Here is a 21,592-nt window from a genome sequence, read left to right as displayed (position 1 = left end):
GGACTTCATTACCTCTTTTTCAACATGGATAGATCATCCAGATAGAAAATCAGCAAGGAAACACTGAACTTGAACTACCCTTTAGAAGAACTGGACCCCCTTCTTTCAGTTTCCCCTATAATTAGTATCTTGTATAGGTGTATGATACTTTTGTTATAATTGATGAGGCAACATTGATATATTATTAGTTGAGCCCCATAATTTACATTTGGAATCACTCAGTGTTGTTTAGTTGTATGCATTTATAAAATGCATAATGTCATGTGTCAGACAGCATCATGTTACTCCCATAGAAGATCACACAGAATAGTTTTATTGCCCTAAATATCCCCTGTGCTCCAGCTGTTCATCTCTCCCTCCTATTCCAGGGAATCCATTGATAATTTCATTGTCTTTACAGTTTTGTTTTTACACAGTGTCATGTAGTTGGAACCATACAGTATATAGTCTCTTCAGAGTGGCTTTATAAAAAATTGTCCCAGGATTTGTTTTAATCAGCTGTGGTAAGACACAACCACAGAGATGACTGACAGGAAAGGAGTTGTTTTTATACTTAGAGGAGGTACAGTGTGCAACATAGGCTTACATGGGGAAGCACCTGCCTCTGTTTTGAGGTAGAACAAGGGGAAAAAAATGGACAAGAGACTTTACTGTGATTTCTGCAGAAAGGAATGGGTGGGTTAGGGTAAGCAGGCTTAGATTTGATTAGTTTGAACAATCTCAGAAGGCTTTATGGCAAAGTGTTGTCCCTAGTTGCTAGTGTATGTGATTAGGGCAATGGAATAGTGGCCCTGAGTATGAGCCCAGTAAAGGAGGTTCAAGTTTGTACTCTGGTTGGTTGGTTTGTATGTGAAAGGCATACTTCCAGGTAAATTTTTAAATTTTTTATCTGTAAGGAATTGGTTGCCCTAGGAGACACAGGTAGCCACAGAGACACACACTCTCCAGAGTCTGTAAATCTCCTGGTATGAAAGAATCAGAAATCGAGAAAATAGAAAGGCACTTATTTCATTCCCTACACAGTATGCATTTAAGCTTCCTCCATGTGTATTTGTGGCTTAGTAGCTTAATTTTTTTTTAAATCACTACACAAAAATCCACTGTATAGATGTATCACAGTTTGTCTTCATCTTTTGAAGACCTTTTAAGGACCTCTTGGTTGCTTCCAGTTAGAGAAAATTAAGAATACTGTGAACATCCAAGTGTGGATTTTTGTGGACATGAGTTTTCTACTTATTTGGGTAAATATATAGGAGAAAGATTGCTAGTTCATATGGTAAGAGTAAGTTTAGCTTTGGGAAAAACTGCCAAATTCTCTTCCAAGGTGATTGATCCATTTATCATTCCTACCAGCAATGAATAAGTGTTCTTTTGCTAGAGGTCTTTGTCAGCATTTTGGATTTTTGCCATTTAGGGGTATATTGGTAGTGCATTATTTTAATTTGCAGTTTCCTAATTGCTCTAAGATAGTGAGCATCTTTGCATAAGCTTATTTGCTATCTGTATATACTTTTAAAATATTTATTTATTTGATGGAGAAATAGAGAGCACAAGTAGGCAGAGTGGCAGGCTGAGAGAGAGGGAGAAGTAGGCTCCCTGCTGAGCACCACTCGGGGCTCCATCCTAGGACCTTGGGATCAGGACCTGAGCAGAATGCAGCCACTTTAAGGTCTCACCCACCCTGTGCTATCCGTATATCTTCCGTGAGCAGTCTGTTCAGATCTTTTCTGTTTTTCAATTGGATTGTTTGCTTTCTGTTAGGTTCTAAAGAGTTCTTTGTATGTTTTAGATTCAAGTCATTTATCGTACATGTATTTTCCAAATAATTTTCTCCTACCCTGTGGCTAGTCTTTTTATTCTCTTAAGAGTGTTTTTTGCGGGGCGCCTTGGTGGTTCAGTGGGTTAAGCCTCTGCCTTCTGCTCAGGTCGTGATCCCACCGTCCTGGGATCAAGCCCCACATCAGGCTTTCTGCTCGGCGGGGAGCTTGCTTCCTCCTCTCTCTCTCTGCCTGCCTCTCTGCCTGCTTGTGATCTCTCTTTCTTTCTTTCTTTCTTTTTTTTTTTAAAGATTTTATTTATATATTTGACAGAGAGAGATCACAAGTAGGCAGAGAGGCAGGCAGAGAGAGAGAGAGAGAGAGAGGAGGAAACAGGCTCCCTGCTGAGCAGAGAGCCCGATGCGGGACTTGATCCCAGGACCCTGAGATCATGACCTGAGCCGAAGGCAGCGGCTTAACTCACTGAGCCACCCAGGCACCCAGTGATCTCTCTTTCGGTCAAATAAATAAAATCTTTTTTTTTTTTTAAAAGTGTTTTTTGCACAGAAATTTTTAATGACAACTGACTTAAGAGGATTATGCTTTTGGTTTCTTAAGAAATCATCCCCAAGAAATCGTTCCCAAGCTACCTAGTTACCTAGATTTTCCTCTGTTTTATCTTCTAGAATTCCTTTAGTTTTGCATTGTACATTTAGGTTTGTAAAGAATTTTGAGTTTCTGAAGAATTTTGAAACCTGTCCCTAGCTTTATGTTTTTAATGTGGATATCCAGTTTTTCCATCTGCTTTTGTTGAATGACACCTTTCCTCATTGTTTTGTATTTGTTCCTTTGTAAAAGATCAGTTGGCTCTATTTGTACGGATTTATTTCTGAGCACTCTGTTCTGTTTCATTGATCTGTCCGTTTTTTTTGACAGTACATAGTCTTGATTACTTTATCCTTGTAGTAAAGCATGAAGTCAGTGTTAGTGCTCCAACTCCTTTATCTTCAGTATAGTGTGGACTTACTTTGGGTCATTTGCCTTTCCATATGAACTTCAGAATCAGTCAACATCTACATAATAACATACTGAGATTTTGATATAGTAATGATTCTGTAGCTCACGTTTGGAATAACTGTCATCTTAACAATACTGAGTGTTCCTATCTATGAATATGGAATATTGCTTCATTTATTTAGTTCTTTGATTTCTTTCATCAGTTTTTTAGTTCTGTTATACATATTTTTTAAAAATTTATTCCTTAGTACTTTTTTATGTGCTAAATGGTTATGTATTTTTAATTTTAGTTTTTTATATTCATTGCTTGTATGTAGAAAAGAACTTGACATTTGTATGTTAACCTTGTAGCCTGCAACCTTGGCTATAATCACTTATTAATTCCAGGAGTTCTTTGTGTTGATTCTTTTGGAGTTTTGCATTGTCAACCATGTTGTCTGCAAACAAAGATGGTTTTATTTCTTCCTTTTTAATCTGTCTTCCTTTTAGTTATTTTTCTTGACTTGTTCCATTAGCTAGGACTTCCAGCACAATATTGAAAATAGTGGTGAGAACGGATAGGTTTTGGTAGGCGTTCTTATCAAATTGAGTAATTCCTAGTTTGCTGTGCGATTTTTAATCCTAAATGGTATTGACTTTTTTTTTAAAGAATACTTTTTCCACATCTATTGACATGATACTATGACTTTTCTTCCTTTAGCCTGTTGACGTGTAATGGATCACATTACTTGATTTCGCAGTGCTGAGATAGCTTTGCATGTGTAGGAGAAATCTTCTCAGTTGGTTGTGTTGTATAATTCTATACATTGTTACATTTGGTAATGTTTTGTTGAGGATGTTTGCTTTTATGTTCACGAGAGATACTACTTTGTAATTTTTCTTTCTTATAATGTCTTTAGGTAATTTTGGTAGTAAGGTATTGTTAGCCTCATAAAATGAGTTAGGAACTCTTGTTCTATTTTCTGGAAGATATTGTAGAGTATTATTATTACTTCCTATTTAAATGGTGGGTAGAATTCACCAGATGAAACCATCTGTGTCTGATGCTTTCTGTTTTAGGTTGTTAGGGATTCAGTTTCTTTAACAGGTACAGACATAGGTTATCTTTCTTTTTGTGTGTGTTTTGCTAATTTTGACTTTTTAAAAAATATTTTATTTCTTTATTTGAGAGAGAGACAGTGAGAGAGAGTATGAGCGAGGAGAAGGTTAGAGAGAGAAGCAGACTCCCCATGGAGCTGGGAGCCCGATGCGGGACTCGATCCCGGGACTCCAGGATCATGACCTGAGCTGAAAGCAGTCACCCAACCAACTGAGCCACCCAGGCGCCCTAATTTTGACTTTTTAAGACTTTGTTTAATCTAAGTTATCTAATATGCTTTCATACAGTTCATAGCATTTTTTTAAAAAAGATTTTATTTGACAGACAGAGATCACAAGTAGGCAGAGAGGCAGGCAGAGAGAGAGGAGGAAGCAGGCTCCCTGCTGAGCATAGAGCCTGACGTGGGGCTCAATCCCAGGACCCCGGGATCATGACCTGAGCTGAAGGCAGAGGCTTTAACCCACTGAGCCACCCAGGCGCCCCTTCATAGCATTTTTTTTATAATACTTCTAATTTCTGTGATGTGAGTAGTCAGACACTTTTTCATTATGGATTTTAGTAGTTTTAACCTTTTCCTTTTTTATTTTCATGATCATTTCAGATAAACATTTCTAATTTTGTTGATCTTTTAAAGAAACATAGTTTTGTTTTATATATGTTCTCTATTTTGTGTTCCTATTCTCTCATTTATTTTTCACCTATTCTTTATTTCTTTAATTCCTTTTGTATCAAGTTTTTCTCCTTAGTTTCTTAAGGTACAAAATAAGGTTATTCTTTTGAGATTTTTTTTTAAAGATTTTATTTATTTGACAGAGATCACAAGTAGGCAGAGAGGCAAGCAGAGAGAGAAAGAGGCGGAAGCAGGTTCCCTGCTAAGCAGAGAGCCCGATGCGGGACTCGACCCCAGAACCTTGAGATCATGACTTGAGCTGAAGGTAGAGGCTTAACCCACTGAGCCATCCAGGCGCCCCTCCTTTGAGATCTTTTAAAAATATTGGCAGTTACAGGTCTAAATATACCTTTTTTGTAATGTTTTATATGTATCTCTTATGTTCACTTTCATTCATCTGAAAGTTTTCTAATTTTCCTCATAATTTTTTCTTTGACATTTTAGTTAGTTAAGAGTGAGTTGTAGGGGCACCTAAGTGGCTCAGTCAGCTAAGCATCTGACTCTTGATTTTGGCCCAGGTCATGATCTCAGGGTTGTGGGATCAAGCCCTGCTCTTGCTCCGCACTCGGTGGGGAATTTGCTTGGGAGTCTCGCTCTCCCTCTGCACCTCCCCCAGTGCTCTCTAAAATAATTTTTTTTTAAGATTTTATTCATTTATTTGACACACAGAGATCACAAGTAGGCAGAGCAGCAGGCAGAGAGAAAGGGGGAAGCAGGCTCCCGGCTAAGCAGAGAGCCCAATGTGTAGTTTGATCCCAGGACCCTGAGACCATGATCTGAGCTGAAGGCAGAGGCCTAACCCTCTGAGCCACCCAGGTGCCCCCAAAATAAATAAATCTTCTTAAAAAGTAAGTTGTATACATTCCACATAGTTGTAATATTTGATTTTTTTCACATTTTTGTTATTGACTTCTAATTCATTATTAGAATATACTTTGTATGATTTTTATTTCTGTAATCTTATTGAGACATGGCCTAAGACATGTTCTAAGATGTATTCTATCCTGGAGAATGTGTTGTGTACTTGAGAAGAATGTGTATTTTGCTATTATAGATTAGCGTTTTTATTGAAATCTTTGATCTGGGCGGTTTATAGTCTTGTTCATGTCTTCTGCTTTTTGTTGAACATCTTCCTAGTTCTTCTAGCCATTATTGAAAGTGGTTTGAATGTTCTTAGTACTGTTAAATTGTCAGTTGTTACTTCATGTATTTTGTAACTATGTTTTTAGGTGCATTCTTTGTCACTGAAGCATTTTTATGATAGTAGCTTTAAAATACTTGTAAGATAATTCTAACATGTTTGTACATCTTGTTAGTGTTTTTTGGTGGTCTTTTCTCATTTACGTTGAATATTCCTCATTCTTGCTAGGATGAGTTAGTTTTGATTGTACTCTGATAATTTGGTCTTATGACATTCTGGTTTCTAGGTAGATGTTACTTGGTGAGCTGGAATTTAGTCATGGCTCTATTCCACACACGCAGTTTGTGGAGGCCACCGCTTGGTGGAAGGGGAAAAGGCCTTTGTTCCTGCTGTGTTAAGGGCGGTAGTGTCTGATTATACACTGCCTCTTCGGATGCCTGTCAACTAGTAGAAGGTGGAACACCAGCTAATAAATGCCAGGTCACAAGGATAGTCAAGGCCCTAATCACACTCACACCTTCCCAGTGCACCTGTCCACCAGGAGATGATGAGGTGGGTTTTATTTCTGGGCTATGATGTCAGTGTTCCACTCACATCTTTGTAGGGTCCACATTATTGATGTGCCAGGATTGGCAGCCGGGTTTCTGCTCATACAGCAACTCAATGTACCTATTGTTGGGGAGAAGGGACAATGCGTCTTTATTCCTGGGCTGGGATGATAGCACTGACAGATAACTTACCGGCAAGGGAGTGGTGCTCCTGGTTGGTGTGCAGGACGGTGTGGGAGATAGGGAGCATTTCTCTTTGTACCATTCAGGTAACACAGAGTTGGCATCGTCAAAAGGGCTTTTTGTTCTGGAGGCCACAACCTTTTCAACCCTTGTCTGAGGAAAACAGGCATATCATGGATGTTTTTTGTTTTCTTGTTATTAGGGCGGGATTTGGTTTTTTTGGTAATTATTTACATCTGGTGACCTTACTAATTTGCAGTGTTCTCTGGTAATTAGGTCTGAAGCCAAAAAACAAAAACAAAACCCAACTCTCCTCCAAGGAAGTTACCACTGGGCTGGGTTGTTCCTTGAGTCCTAAAGTCCATAACCAGTTTGCCCCCAGTTCTGTTTCAGATTCTTCTTATGTTTGTTTCATGTACTTATCCTCATGGACTTTGTCTAGTAAGTGGGGAGGAATGGGGCAAAATATGTTGACTCCATCTTCAGAATGCTTTGGGCTATCTTTATTCTTTTGCACATAGGATTTTTGGGGTTTTTTTCCTCCTGATGTTAAGATTCTTCTGTTATGGCAGCACCTGGGTGACTCAGTCAATGTGTCTGCCTTTGGCTCAGGTCATGATCCTGGGGTCCTGGGATGAAGCCTCACAGGGAGCCCGCTTCTCCCTCTCTTACTCCCCCATCTTGTCTGTCAAATATACATAAAATCTTTAAAAGAAAAAAAAAGATTCTTGTTATTACTGATTTTAATCCATTTGGTTGTGATTGCTTTATTGTGATTTGCTTGAATGAGTTGAACTTCCTGGGTGTGCGGGTTTATAGTTTTCACCAAATTTGGAAAATTTCTTTAAATTTCTTTTTTGGTCCTGCTCATTCTATTTGCTCTCTTCCAGAGACCCCAATTACAATAAAGAGGTTGACTGCAATTATTCCATAGTTTTGTTAACCAATTTACTTAAGTCTGATTTTCTGTTTCAACTTGTAGTTTTTGATGCTGTGTTCTCAAGCTTACTATTTTTTCGTAGTGTCTACTCTATGTCGTTGACTGTATTTTTCAATCTTGGATATTTTTTAACCTCTTGAATTTTGTTTAGGCCTTTTTAATATTGTCCACTTCTTAACATAATTTCTTCTTCCTTGTTGGGCATGTGAAATAGACGGTTGTAGTGACAGTATCGATTGCCAAATATAAAATCTAGCAAATCAAATATAAAATCATTTTGTGATTTCTGCAGATAAACTCTTCCCCTCACACCCCTGCCACACCCAGACTCTAGCAGAGCCCAGCTGTTGAGCGAGCAAGGTTTGGTATAAGCCTCAGATGGCGAAGCATCCCCCCCACACCCATGTTATGTATTGTACCTCAATAGCTAATGCTTTAAATGGCCACTTTGGTTTGCATCTGTAAATGAAGGCCTTGGATGTTGTTTAATTGTCCTTAAAAGAAACAAAACTTTTCTGAGTTAAAAAAAAAATTCTATTGATTTTCCTTATTGTACTCATGTATTCCTGCAATTTTACATTCCTGTTTTGTTTCCTACCAGTCATACATCATAAAATTTGCTGTCCTTGGTATTTTTTTGGTTCTAGAAATACACTGAAGCTTTATTCTGCAATATAACTATGTTACCTGGTAACAGTTTTTTCCTATTTAAGATTGTCTTTAGGGGCACCTGGGTGGCTCAGTGGGTTAAGCCTCTGCCTTCGGCTCAGGTCATGATCTCAGGGTCCTGGGATCGAGTCCCGCATCGGGCTCTCTGCTCAGCAGGGAGCCTGCTTCTCTCTCTCTCTCTCTCTCTCTCTCTCTCGGGCTGCCTCTCTGTCTACTTGTGATTTCTCTCTGTCAAATTAATAAATAAAATCTTTAAAAAAAAAAAAAAAGATTGTCTTTAAACTTTATTAGGTGGGACCAGAGAGCCTTCAGTACTAACTTGCTTCTCTATTGAGGCAATAACTTTTCAAGTAATCTAACCAGTGCCCTTTATATCATGGAATTTATTGCTCTGGATGACGGGGACACAAACTATTCCTGGCTGTGTGAGCTCCCAAGGGTTACCTGTGCTTTTTCTAAGCATTTCTTTTGCTGGCTTCAGGTGGTTACCTCCATGCACTGATCAAGACTTGCTCTAGTAGTCAGGCCTGCAAACTGGCTTTCTGTGCCTCCCTGGGCTCTCATCTCCATCTTGGTATCACGATGCTCCCCCTGTATTCCTCCTTCCTATGCTGAGATGTGGAAATGTCTACTAGGAAGTAAGTAGAGTCAAAAATATAGATATCACATTAGTTTACACTTGGTTAGGTGTTTCTGCTGTCCATTGTTCAGTATCTGAAAACAGTTGCTGCTTGTATTTTATCTGTGTTACTTTGGGCAGGAAGGTAAATCCAGTCTATTCTCCCATTTTGACTGCAAACAGCATTTTTTTTTTAAATTCTGTTCTTAAAGAAAAATTGTCAGGAACACAAAAATTCCATACATTCTTCTCCAAGTTTACATAATATTAACATATTACATTACTATAATATAGTGATCAAAACAAGGACATTAACATTGGCATAGTGTTGTCAAATTAAATACTGGCTTTTTTTTTAAAGATTTTATTTATTTCATTTTATTTTAAAGATCTTATTTATTTGACAGAGACAGTGACAGTGGGAACACCACCAGTATGAGTGGGAGAGGGAGAAGCAGGCTTCCCACTGAGGAGGGAACCCAATGCGGCACTCCATCCCAGGACCCTGGGATCATGACCTGAGCCTAAAGTCAGACACTTAATGACTGAGCCACCCAGGTGCCCCAAGATTTTATTTATTTTAAAGATAGAGAGTGGAGGGGAAGAACGGAAGGAGAGGGATGGACAAACTCTGTGCTAAGCACAGAATCCAAAGCGAGATTCAGCTCCATGACAGAGATTATGACCTGAACTGAAATCAAGAGTTGGGCGCTTAACTGACTGAGCCATCCAGGCGGTCCTAAAGTACCAGCTTTATTTTAATTTCACCAAACCTTCTCCAGTAATGTCCCAAAGATCAAATCCAAATTCCTGCATTGTATTTAGTTGTCAAATATCCTCAGTCTCTTCCAGGCTTTTGGGAGTTTTTCATTCTACCCTTGCCACTTATGACCTTGAAAGGTCATGGATTTCTGAAGTACTGGGTAAGTTATTATATAGAAAATTCTTCATTTTCAGTTTTTCAGTTTATCTGAAGTTTCCTCATGATTACATTATGGTTATGCTTTTTTTTTTTTTTTTTTTTTAAGATTTTATTTATTTGAGAGAGAGAACACGAGAGGCGGGGAGGGTCAGAGGGAGAAGCAGACTCGTTGCTAGGCAGGGAGCCTGATGTGGGACTTGATCCCAGGACTCCAGGATAATGACCTGAGCTGAAGACAGTTGCTTAACCAACTGAGCCATGCAGGCACCCCCCCCACCGCTTTTTTTTTTTTTTTTAACTAATTAAAAAACTGTATTTACTGGGGCACCTGGGTGGCTCAGTGCGTTAAGGCCTCTGCCTTTGGCTTGGGTCATAATCCCAGGGTCCTGGGATTGAACCCCACTTCGGGCTCTCTGCTCAGTGGGGAGCCTGCTTCCTTTCCTCTCTCTCTGCCTGCCTCTCTGCCTACCTGTGATCTCTGTCAAATAAATAAATAAAATCTTTAAAAAAAATCGTATTTACTTAGAAGCATTCAGAATGTCAACAAAACAGCTGCAACTTTTTTTTTAATTAAAGTAGTGTTCAGTTAACAGAACAATAATTATTTTGTAGAAGCTGCATCAGAGACAACTGAAGACGAAAAACTACCATCCCCGTATATAACTAATTTGTTATTAACAAATAGTGCACCAACAAGAACCTGCTTTAAGTTTCCATGCCAATTTACAACCCCCATACTATACCAGGCAAGGTTAGTGGCTATTAAAAACACCGCCAGGACAGGGCTATCTAAAGACACATTTGGTGGTGTGTTAACTATATTAAAAAAAGACACCATACAGTTTAAAAACAAATCTTACACAGCCTACGTTAAAATTTTTTTTTAAAGACTGAGTTGCATATAGGTGGGTTAAATGCTTTATAGACCAAAAAACCTGCTAGAGCCGCCTTCCTCCTCCTCCTCATCATCTTCATCTGCCCCCTCCTCCTCCTCATCTTCCTTCTTTTTCTTGCTCTTTTCAGCTTGGACAATTCCCTTCTTTGCCGCATCAGACTTTCCTTTAGCTCGGTATGCAGCGATGTCCTTTTCATGTTTTTCCTTCAGCTTAGCAGCCTTCTTGTCATAAGGCCGCTCGTACTCTGCAGCAGCATCGTTCCACATCTCTCCCAGTTTCTTTGCAGCATCACCACCGGATAGGCCGGGATGTTCTCCTTTCATTTGGGGCGGTCCTCAGAACAAAACAAGAAAAGGCCGATGGAGGCCTCTTGGGTGCATTGGGATCCTTGAACTTCTTGTTTCATTTCTCTTTCATAATAGGCCTTGTCCGCCTTTGCCATCTCTTCAAATTTTCCTTTCTCTTCCACCTTTCTGAGGGCTTCTTAGAAAACTTTGAGAAGCTGACTGCAGCATCTGGGTGCTTCTTTTTGTGCTCCTCTTGGCAAGCTGGCACAAAGAATGCATATGATGATGTTTTGCCTCTTAGGATCTCCTTTGCCCATGTTTACTTTCCTCAGTGAGGCACAGAGTCACCCAGTGCCTGTCTGGCTCTCACTTGCTCCAGCGGGTCTTTTTTTTTCTTTCTTTCTTAAGTCAGACTACTCCTCCCACGGTAAGCCCTTCTTAGTGCCTCACTCTGGGTACTATATACGCCCATGTCTTACTACTGGTGATCATTTCAAAAAGGTGGTTATATGGAATGTTCTCCTTGTAATATATCATATATTCCAATATATATATTTGGGATAGATACTTTGATGTAATTCTAATGGCTTGTTTCTCTTTGAACTTTTGCCTTTATGTTTTAGTATCCATCAACGAATTTTGTATGTAATTATTACTATTATTACAGTGTTTTCCTATCTTCCTCATTCCTTTTACATCTGTTAATTAGAATTCTTCACCACTAAGCGGAAAAAGGATTCCATTATTGGAAGCTAATTTCAGGGTTCACTGCAACAAAAAACAAGATAGTCGGTGGAACATTCTCTTGTATTTGGGGGGGAAAAAACCAAAAACTTGTATGTAGACTAGGGAGAATGTGGAAAGGATAAAGTACCACATGAAAATGGAAAGGAATGAAGTTTTAACAATTTGAGCACCGAGAGAAGTAGCAAAAAAAAAGTTAATAGCAATAATTACATTATGGTTTATTGAATCAGTACTCTGTGAAATGACAGGGGTTCTTAACAAAGTCCAAAGAAAAATGTTAATGTAATGTGACCAAAATATAGCTGTAATTACAAATAAGACATAATAAGGATATCTTGTATTTATCGAATTTTCATTTACTTATTTAATCATTTCAAAAAGTAAGTGCCAAGGTACATGGTTATTTTGTTTCAATTTTTAAGTATGTATATATATATATATATATATATATATATATATATATATGTAATTTGTTCAGGTCAGAGAAAAGGAAAATTATAAAATACACAAAAGCGTGTAAGGCAAGGAGTTCTAAAGTATTAACAATAAGAGAGAAAGAAATCAGCATTGATGGTAACTCAGAATAACCAAATAAAATGGGATCAAAGAGCAAATCAGCAGTGTGATCACATTATATAGCCCAGTAAACAGGATTGTAATAAAATAGAGTTGAACTGGTGCCTGGGTGGCTCAGTCCGTTAAGCATCTACCCTTAGCTCAGGTCATGAACCTAGGGTCCTTGGATTGAGTCCCACATTGGGCTCTCTGCTCCATGGTGGAGCCTGCTTCCCCTTTGCCTCTCTCTGTCTCTCATGAGTAAATTTTTTTTTTTTTTTTAAAGATTTTATTTATTTATTTTACAGAGAGAAATCACAAGTAGATGGAGAGGCAGGCAGAGAGAGAGAGAGAGGGAAGCAGGCTCCCTGCTGAGCAGAGAGCCCGATGCGGGGCTCGATCCCAGGACCCTGAGGTCATGACCTGAGCCGAAGGCAGCGGCTTAACCCACTGAGCCACCCAGGCGTCCCGTAAATTTTTTTTTTTTTAAGATTTTATTTATTTATTTATTTGACAGAGAGAAATCACAAGTAGACGGAGAGGCAGGCAGAGAGAGAGAGAGAGGGAAGCAGGCTCTCCGCTGAGCAGAGAGCCTGATGCGGGACTCGATCCCAGGACTCTGAGATCATGACCTGAGCCAAAGGCAGCGGCTTAACCCACTGAGCCACCCAGGCGCCCCAGTAAATTTTTTTTTTAATCATTTAATAGTTCAACTCTTTTTTTTAAAAGACATTAAGTAGCATATATCCTAATAAAATGATTAACAACAGAGACTTATTATTTTGTAGCATGATACATCTACCAAATGTGTGTGTATGTATGTGTATACACCCACTTTATGTATACATGTATATGTGTGTGTGTACATATGTGTATCTATGTGTGTGTATACATCTATATCTATGTATACATATAGTTTAAATATTTTATTTACTTGAGAATGAATGGGTAAGCAAGAGAGAAAGCACTGGGAAGAAGGAGAAGCAGATTCCCCACTGAGCAAGGAACCCAATCCCAGGACCCTGAGATCATGACTTGAGCCAAAGGCACATAGATGCTTAACTAACTGAGCCATCCAGGCACCCCTAAGTGTATATTTTTAAAAATTGATAATTAAAATAAAATACTAATTAGGAATATTTAAAGCAAAACAATTCAATATATCCAGTAAGATTATTGCTGGGTCATGCAAAAATTCTGGGGAAGACCAGTTTGAAAAACTAAAATCCCCTAATGGTGACATAACTGTATCTAACACTAGGTAAATTTTCTTAAAAAACATCTGATAACCAGTGGCTCATAATTAACATTAATTGCATAACCAGGTCAACTCTCCTGACTAAAGAAAGAGATGATGGACAATTAAGAATTGCAATTTTAGGGGCACCTGGGTGGCTCAGTGGGTTGAGCCGCTGCCTCCGGCTCGGGTCGTGATCTCAGGGTCCTGGGATTGAGTCCCGCATCGGGCTCTCTGCTCAGCAGAGAGCCCGCTTCCCTCTCTCTCTCTCTCTGCCTGCCTCTCTGTCTACTGTGATCTCTCTCTGTCAAATAAATGAATGAAGTCTTTAAAAAAAAAAAAGAATTGCAATTTTATCTCTGTTCACTAATTTTTTTCTTTTGTTTTTCCTTTCCTTTCTAAAATCGAAGTTCTATTGATTGTTAAGTTGCCACAACCCAGCAAGCCAACACTAACAGGGAACAAAAAGTATAAATATACAAAACCCAATTGAAGCCATGGTAATAATAGAGTTGTAGACCCTCCAAATTTAAGTTTGACTAAGTTTATAATCATTACAATAGTTGTAGATTTTCTCCTCCTTTATAAATCTTAAGAGACAGATATAAATCTTTTGTAAAATTTACTAAGACATTTGTAAGTGCCCCTTTCCTTTGGATGCCTTTTGGTACTGCCTAGAGGTCAAAAGGCTCTTTAAAGGAATTGTGTTGTGGTTGGTAGTTAGCCAGCTAAGTCTGTCACGTCAAAACAGAATTTTTTTAAAAAAGATTTTATTTATCTACCTAACGGAGAGAGAAAGATCACAAGTAGGCAAAGAGGCAGGCAGAGAGAGAGGGGGAAGCAGGCTCCCCACTGAGCAGAGAGCCCGATGCTGAGCTTGATCCCAGGACCCCGGGATCATGACCTGAGGTGAAGGCAGAGGCTTAATCCACTGAGCCACCCAGGCGCCCCCCCAAACAGAAATTTTAAAAGAAATCAATCACTTGATGGCAATGGAAAGAAAATTACTTATCTAACATTAAAAACAACAGAAAATTAAAAACCTACAAAAATATCAGGGAGGGCCATAAGACTTTAAAACCACATACATAGGGGCACCTAGGTGGCTCAGTGGGTTAAGCCTCTACCTTCAGCTTGGGTCACGATCTCAGGGTCCTAGGACCGAGCCCCGCATTGGGCTCTCTTCTCAGCGGGGAGCCGGCTTCCCCCTCTCTCTCTACCTGCCTCTCTGCCTGTCAAATAAATAAAATCTTTTTAAAAAACCACATACATAGTATGTGACTAGAAGTTTTAACTCTGGAGGAAGAAAAGTACATCATGTGTAACAAAAAGTTAGAATGCAAAAGATTTATTTGAATAATATTACAAATTAATAAGCCAAAAACAATAGACAAAAGAATGAAAACACAAACATGTAACTATAAACAAAACATGTCTGGAAAAGAAATTCATGTGAAATTGACTCTAATTAATAGGTGTGGAAAATGTTTCACTAATTATCAGAAATGAATAGGGACCATCCTATCTAAATAGATATTCAGAATGTTAACCAATATTAAAAGGAGAAATGAAAACAAATATTTGGCAATCTAACAAAAAAAGCAAACATCACCTGTCACTGAGTAATTCTGCTAAACAGAGTGGCCAGGAAGTCTGGAAACAATAAGAGCAACATAATCCCCTTGATTACTTCTTATTACAATGCATGGACTTCCCTAGTAAAACTCAGAAGCAAAGGCTTTTGTACATGTCTTTCATTCAAAAGACGAAACACCAGTACAACTTCTTTTTTTATGTCAAGTAAGGTGCTTACCCACATTAAAGGCACTCCCGCATTCCTTACATTCATAGGGTTTCTTACCAGTATGAATTCTCTGATGTTTTGTAAAGGAGGAACTGTGTCTAAAGGCCTTCCCACAGGCCTTGCATTCATAAGGTTTCTCTCCAGTATGAATTCTCTGATGCTCAGTAAGGGCTGAACTATGTCTGAAAGCCTTCCCACACACCTTACATTCGTAAGGTTTTTCACCACTGTGAATCCTCTGATGTTGTATAAGTGCTGAAGTAAGTCTAAAGAACTTTCCACACTCTTTACATTCATAAGGTTTCTGACCACTGTGAATTCTCTGATGTCGAGTAAGTTCACTGCCTACTCCAAAAGCTTTCCCACATTCCTTGCATTTATAGGGTTTCTCACCAGTATGAATTCTCTGATGTCTAGTCAGCGATGAACTGTTTCTAAAGACCTTTCCACATGCCTTGCATTCATAGGGTTTCTTTCCGGTATGAATTCTCTGATGTCGAGCAAGTTCTCTACAGACTCCAAAGGTCTTCCCACATTCTTTACATGCATAAGGCTTCTCACCTGTATGAATTCTCTGATGTTCAATAAGCTGTGAACTAATTCTGAAGACTTTCTCACATTGTATACATTTGTATGGTTTCTCACCAGTATGAATTCTCTGATGTTCAGTTAGCTGTGAATGGAACCTAAAGTCCTTGCCACATTCCATACATTTGTAAGGTTTCTCATCAGTATGGATTTTCTGGTGTCGAGTAAGTTGTGTATGAACTCTAAAGGATTTACCACAGAAAGTGCATTCATAGGGTTTCTCAGCATCATGAATTACTTGAAGTGGAGGCATTTCTTCAACTCTTCTAATGGTCCTTTCATATTTCTTACATTTATAGCACTTCTGATCATCATGCATTTTCTGTATACTAAGGTCTTCATAAAAACTAAATGCATTCTCAGATTCCATATATTTACAAGGTTTCATACCACTATGTATTTTCAGTTGTAGGGTATGTGGGTCATCGCCAAAGGTCTTCCAATATGCATTATATTGATATGTTTTCTCACCAGTGTGTATTCTCTCATACTCACCAAAATTTAAGTCACAGCTAAGGACCTTCCCATATTCCTTATATGCATGGGGGTTTTTGCTATCATGAGTTGTCTGATGTGATATAACAGACTTGTAATCAGGCACTTTTTTGGAGTTGATTTTCATTTGACTGAAATATCCCACTTCAGATCTTTGTACTTCACACTTGCCTTTGCTTTGCTGGTCATTTCTGAAAATGGAGCTCTCAAGACCAATGAATTTACTCTCTGTTACTTTGCACTGAGACCCACTGTTTTCAGTGATGTCCTTTCTAGTAGACGAACACTTCTTGTCATAGTTGGAATCCAAATCTGAAAGAGAGGGGAAAAGAAACACAATTTTTGTTTTTGTGTGCCATAAAAATGAAACATTTATGCAATGCAGAGGAGAAAAACTGTGAATACAAACAATACAAGTGATACAAGTGAGTGATTAAAATACCTCAATTAAGTTTTAAGAAAATCAGAGAATAATGAAAGCATAATGTAAAATTATGACGTTTATGATAAGGGAAACAGATAAAGTCAGTGGGTCTGACATTTAGGTGTTGATCATCACTTAGTAAACTTGTTGAGAGTGCTAATGTTTGGGAACCAATCCAGGTAAACTGATCAACATCTAAAGATGTAGAACAAGTCAGTATCATGTACAGATAAAGCTAATGCAGGTCAGAATTTGATAATCTATACAAACTAGCAATTTTTTTTTTTTTAAAGTAGGCTCCAAGCCCAACGTGGAGCCCAGTGAGGACCTGAATGCATGACCCTGTGATCAAGACCTGAACTGAGATCAAGTGTTGGACACTTACCTGACTGAGCCACCCAGGCACCCCAGGTATGTTTTTTGTTTTTTTTTTTAACAGTAGAATCCAAATACTTTACTGTGGAAACAAGGTGCTTATAAGACCTCATCTTAATCCGTTATCCCCTTTCACCTAATCTTTTTCTAACCTTTTTTTTTTTAATTTATTTTTCATTTTTAACAATTGTGTACAAGGGCATCTGGATGGCTCAGTTGGTTAAGGGTCCTCCCTTGGCTCAACATTTATCCCAGCATCCTGGGATCAAGTCCTCATCAGGCTCCTTGCTCAGTGAGGCTTCTCCCTCTCCTCCCAGCTTGTGCTCTGTCGCTATCTCTGTCTCTCTCTCTCAAATAAAACCTTAAAAAAAAAAGTTATATATATATAAGAATAACACAGTCACTTGTCTCCGTGCCTTCCAACCCTCACACTACACTGCAGTGATCTATATTGACACACGAGTAGTGTTTATGAACGATTTTTTTCTAATTGACTCTTTACTTACATATACTGTCTCCATCACTGCTGTTAATTTCCTGCCCTGCATAACCATGATTTTCTTTACCCAACATGTCAATAAAGATGAAGAATTTTATTTACTGTTCATTAGCTTTTTCACTGTGACACATATATCCTACTGAAATCCTAGTCTGTATTTAAATGTTTCCTTCATGCTCTTTCCCAGATAAGCGCTTTCCTTCAGGCTCTTTCATTTTCCTGTACTCAAAGTCAACCATTGTTATACTCTGCAAGGCGGTTTCAGAATATTTTAGATATTACACTAGGTATAAATCATATCATAAGGCTTATGCAATTCTGAAAAGGGAAGAAGCTAATAGAATAGAAGCTAATAGAATGGAAAAGGTGGTACAGGTGAGCAAGAATGGAAGGAACTCTGTAAAAAAGAATTTGTTGAGCAGTGGCTAGAGACTGGCAATTAGATAAGGAGGTAACCGGAGGAAAATCCAAAATGAATGATAAACACTGGATGATACAGGGCTAAAATAACTTCCTGTGACTGAATTATGTTGTAAGTAACAAAGGTATAATAATGCAACCATTATTTGATTAGAATAATAAAATTATAAATGAACACCAGTATCAGTAAATCAAAATGTACTTCTACCTAAAAATGAAAGACTTTCCACCAAATGTGGAAAGGTAATTGAAATTACAATAATTTCAGAGAATGACCACATTGAAAATGCAGCTGACCCCAAAACTGGGTTGGGGTGCCCATGCCCTGCACCTTCAAAAACCCTTATAGAACTTTTGACTCACCCCAAACTATTAATAGCCTACTATTGACAGAGGAAACCTTTCCAAGAACAGTTGATTAATACATATTTTATATGCTTATATATTATGTACTTGTACTCATACAATAAAGTAAGCTAAAGAAAAGAAAATGTTAAAAATGTAAGAAGGGCACCTGGGTCGTTCAGTTGGTTGAGCGCCTGCCTTTGGCTCAAGTCATGATCCCAGGGTGGGATCAAGGCCTGCGTCTGACTCCCTAGCCTGGGGAGAGCCTGCTTCTTCTCCTCTGCCTGCTGCACCCCTTGCTTGTGTGCTCTGTCAAATCAATATAGTCTTTTAAAAAAGAAAAAATACATTCACATATTATACTATCTTAATCAAAAAATTCACATGAAAATGGACCCACACAGTTCAAACCTGTGCTGTTGAAGTGTCAACTGTATTACATATTAAAGTCTATGGAAGTCATCATTAGTCACACAAAAAGTAAGGATTTAAATGTTTACTTATTTTCATTTTTCCTTATTAACATAATGTGTACATCCCAATCAAGAAGATGGGAAACAACATAGTGACCTAAGAAAAGGTGAAGGGGGGAATTCAATATATACAGAAGCAGATGTAGCTAGAAATCCTATAAAAATAAGTAAAATTATAAAAAATGATGAAAGAAAACTACCAGAGAAAGTATTTTCTAAACTGTTTTAAGACTGCTATGCTAGGACGCCTGGGTGGCTCAGTTGGTTAAGCGGCTGCCTTCGGCTCAGGTCATGATCCCAGCGTCCTGGGATCGAGTCCCACATCGGGCTCCTTGCTTGGCGGGGAGCCTGCTTCTCCCTCTGCCTCTGCCTGCCACTCTGTCTGCCTGTGCTTGCTTTCGCTTCTCTCTCTCTGACAAATAAATAAATAAAATCTTAAAAAAAAAAAAAAAAAAAAAGACTGCTATGCTAATCAATTTGAAAATGTTGTCTTAGGGTGAATTATTTTCTAGGGAAATAGATATTAGAAACCCCAGAAGCCAAAAAAAATTTGAAAAAGACCAAGTTGCGAGACAGAAAACTGACACACCTCCTATGAAATAAAAAATCAAAAGTGTGCCTATTGCTCAGGTTGTGGTAGTAAAACAAGTAACAAGCTAGGGCTTCTGAAAGATTTGAGTCATGATGTGTGGCATAGGGAAGGGACATGTGCCCTTGATTATTGTGACAGAAAACAAGAAATCTGAATATATACACACTACTGCGGTGTGAGGATGGAAGACATGGGGACATGCTTTAACCGGACCCAAAACACCGGGAGGAGATAAGGGAGACCACCATCTGACAATACAAAAATCAAAGAAAGGGGAAAAAACCTTTGTGTAACTAAACTATGTTAAGTAAATAAGTAAAATTAATACTTCATATTGATATTTTTAAAAAGATTTTATTTATTTGACAGAGACACAGCGGGAGAGGGAACACAAGCAGGGGTAGAGGGAGAAGTAGGCCTCCCGGCTGAGCAGGGAGTCCAATGCTGGGGCTCGATCCCAGGACCCCGAGATCATGACCTGAGCCAAAGGCAGATGCTCAATGACTGAGTCACCAGATGCCCTCCTAGTATTGATTTTTTAAAAAAATACAACAGAAACGACAAAACTTAGACCAGAACAATACACTTTTTACCAATTCAGGTGTCTGGTCTGGGATAGGGAAGGTATAAGGTGGGCCTGGGAAAGTCTCAAAAAGCAAGAATAAATTTTAAGATTAAAGTACTGAGTCAGGGTGCCTGGGTGGCTCAGTTGGTTGGGTGACTGACTGTCTTTGGCTCAGGTCGTGTTCCCAGAGTCCCAGGCTTGAGTCCCACATCAGGCTCCCTCTGACCCTCCCCACTCTTGTGCTCTCTCAAATAAATAAAATCTTAAAAAAAAAAAAAAAAAAAAAGGACTGAGTCAGAGATACACGAAAATCACCATAAGAAAGAGCCATACAATTCGGCATCAAGAATTAAGACTGGTGAGCTAAAATAAACTGAACCAATAAAAAAATCCAATAAAAAATTCCATAATGAGACACAAACAAGAGAAAATCAGAAAATTTCAGATGCACCATTTTAAGTCACTAATTAGTTACAATCATAGGAAGAACATAAACACTCTTGCTGGTAACAGAACAACAGGGCAACTAATAAGTGCAGAAGGAATGATAGAAGAAAACACTGATAAAATCTTTAAAAAACATTTTTTTCATTTATGTTTATTTGACAGACAGAGATTGTAAGTAGGCAGAGAGGCAGCCAGCAGGTGGGAAGCAGGCTCCCTGCTGAGCAGAGAGCCTGATGCGGGGCTCAATTCCAGGACCCTGAGATCATGACCTGAGCCGAAGGTAGAGGCTTTAACCCACTGAGCTACCCAGGCGCATGATAAATGAAAATATTAATTGTAAAAATCATTAGGCAAATTATTAATAAGGAACTATATATTCATAGAATGACAAACTAAGACCACAGAGATTTCTTTTTTTAAGTATGCTTAACCAACTGAACCACCCAGGTGCCACTTAATGGAGATTGCCTTCTGACCATACTGTGTGAATTCACTTTCTCCCTCATTCTTTATTCCTTTGCTGTTATTTTTACCTTTCTTTATAGCACTTATCACTACTGTATGGGGTACATTTCCTAATTATTTGTTTTCCTATTTATTATACATCTCACTAGTGAGTCAATTCCATAATAACTATCCATTTTTCTCATCTCGTACTGATAGGGCTACCACAGTATTTATCTCAGTGCACACATGGTTTTTTGTTGAGAATTTATAGAAATCCAAATAGCAACATGGAAAAAACATTGGTTGTATGGGGGAAGATCTTAATTGGCTTCCCCAAGTGTTGAGCTTTTTTCCACAGGGCTTTGAATGGAGTTTTCCAAAAACATCACAGGGACCTTACTTCTTCCTAGAAAACCTGGGCTTTTTATTCTGATGATGGCTTTTCCTCTCTTACTAGCCCTCACTCACCTGATCCTCTGTTCTTGTCCTATCCCTCCCAACCCTCCAGAACAACTTCCCTTCCTCCAGTAAGGTGATTAGAAATGGCTTAAAAATGGAACAATCTGCTTACAACAAAGAAATGTAACCTAAGGGATTAAAAAAAGAACTACAATTATATAAAACACTTAAGAGAATTGGTTAAGTTTTGATAAATGAAGTTGAAATAATACTGATAGATTTCAGAGAAGAGAAATGTGAGGAGACTGAAAAACCATTCACTTAGAGTGACCACAAAATTACAAAGTATACAGAGTTCTTTACTTAAACCCATTTCAACTCTTTGTCTTGTGAGGCAATTTATTATACCAGTTAACAACATCAGCTTTTGTG

The 21,592-nt window shown here is 38.5% G+C and overlaps 1 protein-coding gene, 1 long non-coding RNA gene and 1 pseudogene across 8 annotated transcripts in view; 1 reads left to right on the top strand and 2 right to left on the bottom strand.

The window, feature by feature from the left end:
- The window catches only part of LOC131817832 (uncharacterized), a 69,716-nt gene that overhangs the window by 29,523 nt on the left and 18,601 nt on the right, over positions 1 to 21,592 (top strand). Inside the window, exon 2 of the long non-coding RNA XR_009348592.1 lies at positions 16,892 to 17,009. This is a non-coding gene — a long non-coding RNA (uncharacterized LOC131817832). The remainder of the gene's footprint in view (positions 1 to 16,891; positions 17,010 to 21,592) is intronic.
- LOC131817830 (high mobility group protein B1-like) lies at positions 9,015 to 11,941 on the bottom strand (annotated as a pseudogene).
- The window catches only part of ZNF529 (zinc finger protein 529), a 72,395-nt gene continuing 65,422 nt past the window's right edge, over positions 14,620 to 21,592 (bottom strand). For all 7 annotated transcript variants that reach the window (XM_059151556.1, XM_059151557.1, XM_059151558.1 and 4 more), the window contains one exon: positions 14,620 to 16,486. In XM_059151556.1, coding sequence (XP_059007539.1) covers positions 15,084 to 16,486 — 1,403 coding nt within the window. In that variant the 3' untranslated portion in view covers positions 14,620 to 15,083. The remainder of the gene's footprint in view (positions 16,487 to 21,592) is intronic.

The sequence above is a fragment of the Mustela lutreola genome, chromosome 16, assembly GCF_030435805.1.
Source record: "Mustela lutreola isolate mMusLut2 chromosome 16, mMusLut2.pri, whole genome shotgun sequence".
Lineage (NCBI taxonomy): Eukaryota > Metazoa > Chordata > Mammalia > Carnivora > Mustelidae > Mustela > Mustela lutreola.
This window is presented reverse-complemented; position numbering and strand designations above follow the sequence as displayed.